The sequence below is a fragment of the Botrytis sinoallii genome, assembly GCF_014898435.1.
Source record: "Botrytis sinoallii strain Bc 23 chromosome Unknown BSIN_016, whole genome shotgun sequence".
Taxonomy (NCBI): Eukaryota; Fungi; Ascomycota; class Leotiomycetes; order Helotiales; family Sclerotiniaceae; genus Botrytis; species Botrytis sinoallii.
This window is the reverse complement of record NW_024066043.1, coordinates 1,084,859-1,094,042: the sequence shown is the minus strand read 5'-3', so window position 1 is coordinate 1,094,042 and position 9,184 is coordinate 1,084,859. Positions and strand designations below refer to the sequence as shown.

The 9,184-nt window shown below is 43.2% G+C and overlaps 4 protein-coding genes across 4 annotated transcripts; 2 read left to right on the top strand and 2 right to left on the bottom strand.

Annotated features, from left to right (window-relative positions):
• EAF02_008681 (uncharacterized protein) lies at window positions 1-1,818 on the top strand (the record flags this gene model as incomplete). The annotated part of the gene is made up of 1 exon (XM_038904729.1): window positions 1-1,818. The coding sequence occupies one exon, from the start codon at window positions 1-3 to the stop codon at window positions 1,816-1,818; it is 1,818 nt and encodes a 605-aa protein (XP_038755786.1).
• A 442-nt stretch (window positions 1,819-2,260) lies between these two features.
• Window positions 2,261-3,789, bottom strand: EAF02_008680 (uncharacterized protein). The gene is made up of 2 exons (XM_038904728.1): window positions 3,566-3,789; window positions 2,261-3,518 (listed from the first exon to the last, which is right to left on the bottom strand). Exons 1-2 carry the CDS (start codon window positions 3,624-3,626, stop codon window positions 2,377-2,379), a joined length of 1,203 nt encoding a protein of 400 aa, XP_038755785.1. The 5' UTR covers window positions 3,627-3,789; the 3' UTR covers window positions 2,261-2,376.
• A 623-nt stretch (window positions 3,790-4,412) lies between these two features.
• Window positions 4,413-4,751, top strand: EAF02_008679 (uncharacterized protein; the record flags this gene model as incomplete). Its single annotated transcript, XM_038904727.1, has 1 exon — window positions 4,413-4,751. The coding sequence occupies one exon, from the start codon at window positions 4,413-4,415 to the stop codon at window positions 4,749-4,751; it is 339 nt and encodes a 112-aa protein (XP_038755784.1).
• A 1,774-nt stretch (window positions 4,752-6,525) lies between these two features.
• Window positions 6,526-7,942, bottom strand: EAF02_008678 (uncharacterized protein; the record flags this gene model as incomplete). Its single annotated transcript, XM_038904726.1, has 2 exons — window positions 6,526-7,014; window positions 7,688-7,942. 2 exons carry the CDS (start codon window positions 7,940-7,942, stop codon window positions 6,526-6,528), a joined length of 744 nt encoding a protein of 247 aa, XP_038755783.1.
• Window positions 7,943-9,184: the final 1,242 nt, after the last annotated feature.

Here is a 9,184-nt window from a genome sequence, read left to right as displayed (position 1 = left end):
ATGGCATCACCCGCTGCTATTATCACCTACATTGGAATTCCGCTTGCTGTTCTCGGCATTTCACCTATACTTTACAACTTTATCATTGCATTTTTTGTCAAGCTGAGATTGAAGCGACAACTGAAAACAGTGGGCTTAGTTGATGATACGGTTATTCGAAGTCGATTCATCAATGGAGTTGTCGAGCTTGAACTTCCAATTTATGAGCTCAAATGCGAGGAGGGTTGCCCAAGTCTACGAGCTCGGCTTAGGTGGAAAGATTTGGGAGATATTGGGGATGCATCTTGGATTAATTTTGAATGTGGTGAACGAGGTAGACAGGAGCCATATTTTCAAAGATGCCTGGTAGGCCGGGTCACTAAGACGTTCCAGATATCTTCTATACTACCGTTACCAGAAGTTTCAGTGTCATTTGAGCATCTGCTGAGATACTTACTCCAGAATGAACGGAAAAAAGGAGGAAACATTGACCTTAATGGCTTTGGGGCGTTGAAGACCCACAATCTCGATATTCCAGTGGGAACAGTGTTAGTAAGAATTGCAACATCTTTGGAGCAGTGTTTGTTCTTGAAAACAGCTGCGTCGAGTTTGGAGAACCGAGGCTTTCTTTGTTTAAAGTTGTGCTCAAACGTATCTTACCCATTCACCTCGGAACTGTCCAAAGACGATGATTATTTCAGCAAGATAGAGAGAAAGAAGTGGGTTTCAAAAGCTGGTCTCATCACCGAGGATAAAATTTGGATTCTGGAAGAGACGAATCGATATTTCATCCGCGAGCCATCCTCTCCAGCATCTTCATCCGCAGTTCCTGACGGTGTTGACCAGGTTGCCAATACTGCAAAACAAGATGAAAACACCTTTGATTCCCAAGCTATCGTTCCCAAGAGGGGAGTTTATGTTTGGGTCGATGTGACCGGAATTCGGCAAGCGTTTGCCATTGATGGCTTAGGTCCTAATAATGAGCCCGTGCAATTAGAAGAAATTGACAAAACCCATCACATAATGGCACCAACTGCCGGTCTCGGAAAAACGATCAAACTTGAACAACGCATTTTGGATAACCCCCTCTTGACACATGCATTCGCTTCACTACTCGAGCTTAATAATCACCATAAACTTCCACAGTTCGAGTACAGCCCTGACGTTCTTTCCACTGCAGTTTTCGCGTCTTTCACATTTGGGAATCTCCATGAATCGGTACGACTGGCCATGTATAAACGCCAATCTTCTCCCGATTCCGCACTTGATCAAACCAACATTGCTGATTCCCTCGAAAGATTCCCCAGTCAAGCGCGAGAGCGAGAGCGAGAATCTCTCACCAAGATCAATCTGCTAGCTAATACACATGGAAACATAATCGTTTCTTCCATCCCTAAAACATTGATGAAACGGCGTCGCAAGCGTCATTCTATCTACAAGAACTCTCCATCATTCAAAGTACACTTTCGAATCTCGCAATTGAGATTATACCTCGACCTTTTCCTCTGGCAAGAGATTTGCCACACTGCCGCTAGATCTCCAGGGAACAAAGCGTGGCCGCATTTTCTATCACGCAGCACGGTTCCTACCATGGAAGAAATTCTGTACTGGATCTTACTTGATCAAGACTTTGCTACCGCGATCGTCGAGCAGCTAATGCTGATCGGGAGAGAATCGTGTAGCCCGGCCGAACTGCGAAATCTGCCTGATACACACCCGGTTTTCTTCTTTTGTGCAATTGTTTTGATGGATGGGGTGGCGGGAATGGCGGAGAGATTTGGGTTGATAGATGATGTTCGGGGTTGCGTGAAGAGGTTTCCTAGAGTGTATTTGCGATAGGGTGTTACTTTTCCTTTACTTTTTATGAGGTTATTATATATATCTACGTATACATCTGTCTTTCTATCCCTTACATATCTTCTCTATATCTATTTATTCGTTCCTTATAATTACCTACCCTCGCTTTCACTTCCACTCCATCTGCGATTCAGATTCCATTTTAAACTACAATCATCTCTATTATTTTTCCTCTCTATATTCTAGAACATAGTCTACAATATACATAATAAAACACACTATATAAATTACAGCATCCTTTCTTTTCATACAAAGATCCCATTCTCCAGGTAAAGTTGGGCGATCGAATTGTGATTCCGGGCGGCAGATGGCGGAAACCCCCTCGTTCAAGTGGTAGAGGTGGAGAGATATTCTGATATTCCAAGTATACAGGATATCGCATTGTAAGACTACCTATGGTATAGTATTATTTTCGTAGGGTGGTAGCATTATTTCTAGCTAGAGCAATGGAAGTACACACTTTAGGCTATATCATGAAATTGAATAAATTGTTTGAGACGGGTTTTCAAATTCAACGATACGATCGCAGATATTTCTAAATCAAGCTTTCCCATTCAAAGCACTTTTTTCATGGAAAACATCCGACTCAATCTCCTCACTATACTTCAAGTCTCCCTGTCTTCGCACCTCATCCATAACCCGCATGATCGCTTCACTCTCCCTCCAATCCAACCCCTCACTCTCCTTCTTCCCGTCCCTCAAACACCTACCCACCTCATCCGCCTCCCACGCCATCCCATGTCCCCAATTGCCCCTCTCCGGATCCTGCGGAATCTCACATTCCACCGTCTTGAGGTCTCCCGCCTCGTTCGCAATCTTCAAAACCTTGTATTTCAACGGTCTATACGCAGGACCAAAAACTTGGATTTCTCCCTTGGTGCCTTGGATTCTAATCGTCGGAGCTTCATCTCTACTCGCCTCCCCATGCGCATCTGGTTGCGTCGCCACTCTCATCCCCGTCGTTGCGATCCCCACACTTTTATTCTTGGGAAACTGTAAAATGATACTGGTCTGTTCATCCACACCCGTCTTCTCGTATTTCTGCACAGCGGCAAGAACAGAGGGTACTTCGCGCTCGATAGAGGGACAGGATTGACAGTGGTACAGAATTTGGAAAACCCATGTGATAGCATAGATACCCAAATCAAGAAGTGCGCCACCCGCCAAATCAGGATTCACCATGCGGTTTTCGAGAGGAAAAGTCAGAGTGCCATCTTCGTTTGCCTCTGCAATCGAGAGATCTGCAAACACGCGATGCACCTCTCCAATCTCTTTATTTCGCACCAACTCCCGGACTTGGATACTCAGCGGGAAGTAGCGGGTCCAGACCGCTTCCATGAAAAACAGATTGCGCTCTTTGGCTGTCTCGAACAGTTTACGCGCTTGCGAGGAATTGACCGTGAGAGCTTTTTCGCACAGCACGTGTTTGTTTGCGTGCAGGGCTAACATGGCGTTTTGGAAATGGTGGGAATGCGGGGTGGCGATGTAGATGACGTCGATGTTGGGATCGGCAACGAGTTCATGATAGGAACCGTAGGCTTTGATACCTGGGGGCGCGTTGATCTCTTTCAGAAATGTTTCGGCGCGGGAAGCGGAGGAGGAGGAGGCGGCGGCGATGATACGGTGCTTGACGTCGTGGACGTCGCGCGTGGCGGGGTTGCAGAGGATGTCTTTGCAGAAGGCTGGGGGTGGTTAGTTTGAGGTTGTTTGGGGATTGGGGGGGAGGTACTGGTTGCGATGCCGCCGGTGGCTAAGATGCCCCATTTTACTTCGTATGGTTTGGATGTCATGGTGCTGTTCTTATTGATTGTTTTCACGTGCAAACGATGAAGAGGACAGGTGTAGAAACAAGTATGGAATCGTTGACAAGTTATGAATCTAACTGAAATCTGGTGTCGCGGAGCTTAAGAAGTAAATAATGGGTAATGACGTACAAGGCAATTCTGGCACAATGCGGGTGTTCATAAATATTTATTACCCCGCCATCTTATCTGATATCTTATGTCAACGTTACACCACATCCGCCACCTATGTTAACCCGCTGTGTGCAATATCATCGGAGCTACTACATCAAGAAGTCCGACGGTACAATACAAACACATCCGCATTTCAAACAATTAGTGTGCACATGCCCAATTTAACCATTCAACATAGGTATCACAATCCCAGTATCGCTTCTCCATTTCAACTCACGGTTGATGTCCTACAGCTCTAATTACCTAGGTACCTAATACCAATGCTAACCAATCCTCGCATTGCTCCACCATTGATTCTCCAAAGTGGTCTTCCATGATATAGAACCAAAAATCTCTTCCTTAAAATATCTCGTCTTCCTACGCAGAGGCGTGAGTATGGGAAGACAAATCAGCTGATAGTGGATGGGAAAACGCGAAGAGACCGACAAGAAATGCATTCGCTAGTGTGGATTGGAAAGGGGGCAATGGGGAGAATTTGAATGAAGGAAATGAATATCATATAAGCGGAGAAGATATTGATACTTCACGAGATTAGAAGAAAGAAAAAATGTTCTAATTGGTACAAGAGGAAAAAGAATCGTCACAAGAGAAAAAGAATCTATGTCCTACCAAGAGGATACGGAATTCGCAAACGAATATCCATTTGAGGAAGTAAAAACGAATAGATCATCTGTAAACACACAAGCCAATGGGTCACCTGTCCTCGAAACTGACGTTGTCATTCGCCGCTACGAGATGTTCGGAGAAAGTCCTCAAATTCGCAAAGTCGGCTTAGTGCGACGAGCCGGCCGAATCGAAACGGCGAAGAAATCGATCATTCAAATTACATATCTCCTGATTCTACAACCCGTTTTCCAGATTACATCAACATGGGCGGTTTCTCTAATATACTACAAGATGTTAGAGGAGGAAAGGGCAAAGAATAGAAGCGGAATCTAGAATTAATCGGTATTAGGTGAGTTGGGTAGAACAAGAAGCTGGTTCAGTGAGGATACTAGAAGAGATTAAGAAGTAGGAAAGAGAGAGTGATAGTTTGATGATGGAGAGAAGATATGAAGCGTGGAACGCGTGAGGTAGAGGGGGTAATCAAAAAAGGGGTTAGAGATGGGTGGATGATAGTCTCGAAAATGGAATTAGATGAGGATGGAGAAATGGGGAAGAGGGGCGGGGAAGAGAGAGCAGAAGAAGGACTGGGAGAGGGGTAACATGATGACTTTTATGTGAATCTGTTCATTTCTTACTTCAACTTGAAGATTTTATCGGGATTATCTAAAATCGTTTTCAAATTTTATATGTAAATATTTCCCTATAAAAAACCAATCACAATAGAGAAATCAAACTCCTAATAGAGAATCAGAAAGGACGCGGAAAGACCGAGAATTTCGAAAGAGATGCGAGAAAGACGCTGAAAAGCAATCACAAAAACAACGAATTTAAAAATACCTACGGAAAAAATTCACATTAACCAATCTATCTTAATCTCCATTATCCAGCAGTATCCTCGATGTCACTGAGACCCTACCAATACATGAACTCTCAAACGCTGCTCTTACGAATCGTAATAAGACTCGATTGTTCTATACATAGTACAATATAATACAATGCGATGAATTCACTCTCAAGATACCACTTAGGTAGGATTAGGACTCGAAGTAGATGGTCACCCAAAAGGAGAAATATATCCAATACTGTTGGCGGAGAATTGATAGGTGAGATGGAGATGTATATATACATGTATGGAGTAGTATATTACGATTGGGAACATATGGCAGGTACATAGATATGATATATATATCTATAAATATTTGACTACGCATTAAGAAGCTAGAAATAGTATTGGGGGGTTGGATGTGCAATTGAATTGTATGTGAGAATGCAAGGAAAGAATATGAGTCAAGAGGTGGAGCTATCATGGGTGAAATGGTAAAGAGATGGGTGTGATATAATATAGAAGCATAAGCGTTTCGAAAAGAGAGAGAGAGAGAGAGAAAGTAAACTCTACAAAATCCGAACTATGTATCATGATAGTAGACTAGGTTAGGTTAGCGAGGGAGATGATGAGATAGGTAGTCATATATATATATTTATATATTTATAATTGAAGTTCCAAATCGACATGAATCCCACAAGTCAATTAATCAATACGCAAGAGAATGCGACACGAATATGAAAACAGTGAGTGTGTAGACAAAGAAGATTGGGAGATTGGTATGGATACCCAACAAAAACCACTTCTGCTTTGAAAAAGATGGGAGATAGATGTGGTTAAGTTTGCGAGAAAATCATCGTGCTGAGGATATTGCAAAGGGGCTTAGATACCGGAAGATTTGTATGGGAATTTCCTGTATCAAGCAAGCTGCAAGTTACTTTATATGGTTAGATAACAAGAACGTATACTTATCTGTTATGTTCGTGTTCCATAATAGGTTCTTTGATGTTGGGGAAGGGAGGAGTGTTCGTCTTTTTCCTGGAGTGGATTGTGGAATAAAGGGGGAGGATGAAAAGCATAAAGAAGAAAAAGAGTTTTCGACAAGGCAGGGTTTCAAATAACGTACGATGTAATACGCCTTAATAGAAAGATAAATTTCATACCCAAGTGAGAGAATGTAAATTTCAATTTTATGCGAATATACGCCGCCTCGCGTTCAAAGGTATCTAAAAGGGATGATTCCACGGAAAGATCAATCCCAATGCAAATGAGTTGCATGCTTTCTCACATTTCCTCCATGTCCTCGAAATCGTCCATTACTGGAAAATCTCCCACTGTCACTCTCTCAGGTCTAACAAAAACGCCGAATTTTCCATCGCCATCGTTACCCCAATATCTCTTTCCAGCTATACTGCCATCATTCTTTCCGACAGGTTCATCTAGTTTAACTCCGATCCATTTTCCTGCCCCGCCAGGGATTTCTGCAACGTCACCCACATACATCACTACACCTCTTCTGGAATCATCTTCTCCAACTCTACATCTCTTGCCTACAGAGATACCTTTGGCTTTGATCTCATTATCGTAGACAGCAAGTTTGGCATCAAGGAGAGTTGGAGCATCAGGGTTGAATCGTCCGAGCTTTTCATTCTTTTTCCACGCAAGAACACTGTCGGTGCGTTTCTCGTAGGATTCTACGGGAAGAGTGTATTTCTCGACTGCAGAGACATCGGTATAATTTTCACGGAGACCAGGGGCGCGAGTATCAGTTACCTGGGAAGATTTGTGTTAGCATGTTGATAAATAGCCAAGCCTAATTGGCGGAAGTATCGCTACATAAATTTGTTGGGAGAACCCGGTGGGAAAGACATAAAATGATACGTGTCCTCCAAAAATGATTGCCAAACTTAACAATGGAGAACAGTAGGTTTGTGCTTGCAAGTATCAGGTGCCTACTAAGTTTTGGAATACAGCACACCGTGACTCAGAGTGAGACTAACGATAATGCAATAATATATCCACTTGATGGAGCTCAGACTGCGGCAAATAGTTCATGGACAACGAACAAAACTTGTCGTGTCCGTGACAAAACACTCCACTCTGAGCAATTTGGAACACTTGGCCTAGCTGTAGGGCAGGAAACTAATCCACACAAAGCAACATCAGCGAGTTGAGTAGACTATAATTTAAGATTTATCATCTCAATGGCCCAAGTATCATGGAATGAACTATTGGGGCAACCCGGCAAACATCGGCATGAACTATCATATGATGCTGAAATGAAAACCTTGTCTAGTATGGATACGATACCGGAGATCAAGTCTCATGTCGAGGAGAAAATAACATCCGTGGGATCGAGGTGGACAGACAGCCTTGCAGAACGATAAGGTCTTAGAGTACCACGACATGTTTCGCGTTACGAAGCTAAAGAAATTTCCGAACTCACGTGAATAACGGCGTGTGGTGCCAGAGGAAAGTTTGTCAGTTGTGTATTCTCTTCATCCAGAGCTTGGATGTCGACAGATTGTTGATTGTTGATCCACAAAGTGAGTTTTTGATCTGAGGAAGGGATACCGGTCACGGGTACGAGTTTTGATTTTAGTTGACCAATGGACCAAGATGGAGTAATACGACGCTCTGATCCAGAGTTCTCTGACTTGACAATCATGGGGATATCCCCTGCTGTTTGCATACCACTCATGGTTGTTGAAGTTGGAAGGAATGTAGGGCGTAACGGATGAGGCTTTGATGATTGAAATTTTCCGATATAAGGCGACCAGGTACAAAGTTCCGGTTACACAATCAATAAATCTGCGAGAAAGTTCAATGTTGATGTTAATTGCGAGTGGGATGATGATCCAATAGGATTTCCTTATCGATAGAGGGTTGGAAGGTATGGATGTGTATTTGAAATGTTCCACACGATAATATGGAATAGTATGGACGTTTTGGTTTTTTCTTTGCCTTTTCTATGCCTTATGATGCTTGAAATAGAAATCTATCCCGGTTGACGGATCTCTGCAGCTTGCCAGGCGTAAGATGACCAGGTTGTTGTTACCAGATTCCGTTTTGAACTTTGAAGGCGGGAGGGACAACTGCCGTTTGTTCTCGTATACAATAAGAAATGATCCGACGAGAGAGATTCGATGGGGGGATTCGAATTTCAATGCAGAGCCCGATGGGGAATCTGAAAGTTGGATTATGGAGACAGATGAGGTGTCACCGCACTTTCCTTGGTAGAAGTAGGATGATTATGGGTCACAAAGGAGCGAGTGAAGCGTTCATCCATGATACATCAAGTTGTTGTTGTCGACCCATAGAAAAACTGGTCTGGTTGACGCACGTGACACAGCTCCAAAAATCCATCCAGAATAGGGAATAATAATAATATTAACAAGGTGTGCAAGTGTTCCAAGGTTCCAAGGTTATTTTCCAAATCCATCAGCCACAGTTCTTTCTTCAATGCCCCATATTGGAAGTTGCAATGGAAGCTGGAGTGACAAGTTACAATTTCAAATCCATATTGGGACACTGGCATGCTGGGTGGTGGTACAGAGCACCAGTATATGTAACATGAACAAGAAATGAGGAAGGAACGTTCAACGCACATTGCCGAAAGGTATTGTCAACGTCCATCCTGGATAGAGCTGAGAGCAGCAGAGAGCAGAGAGCAGACCAATGAGACCATACAATGGCACACTGGATGCATACACCAACTGTAACCACCACACAAGACAGGCACGAGGGAAGCATCTGTTCATTCTGTTCTGTTCATCGATAGCAAGTACTGGTCTGGTGTACCTGGTGTTTTTCACACAGAGACAAATCAAATACCATGTCTATCGATCTATTTCCATCACACGCATATCACAATCGGTCAATCAAAATTAATGCGATGTGATTGAAAATTTTGTTCTTTTTCTTCTTCCTCTGATTTCTTCAT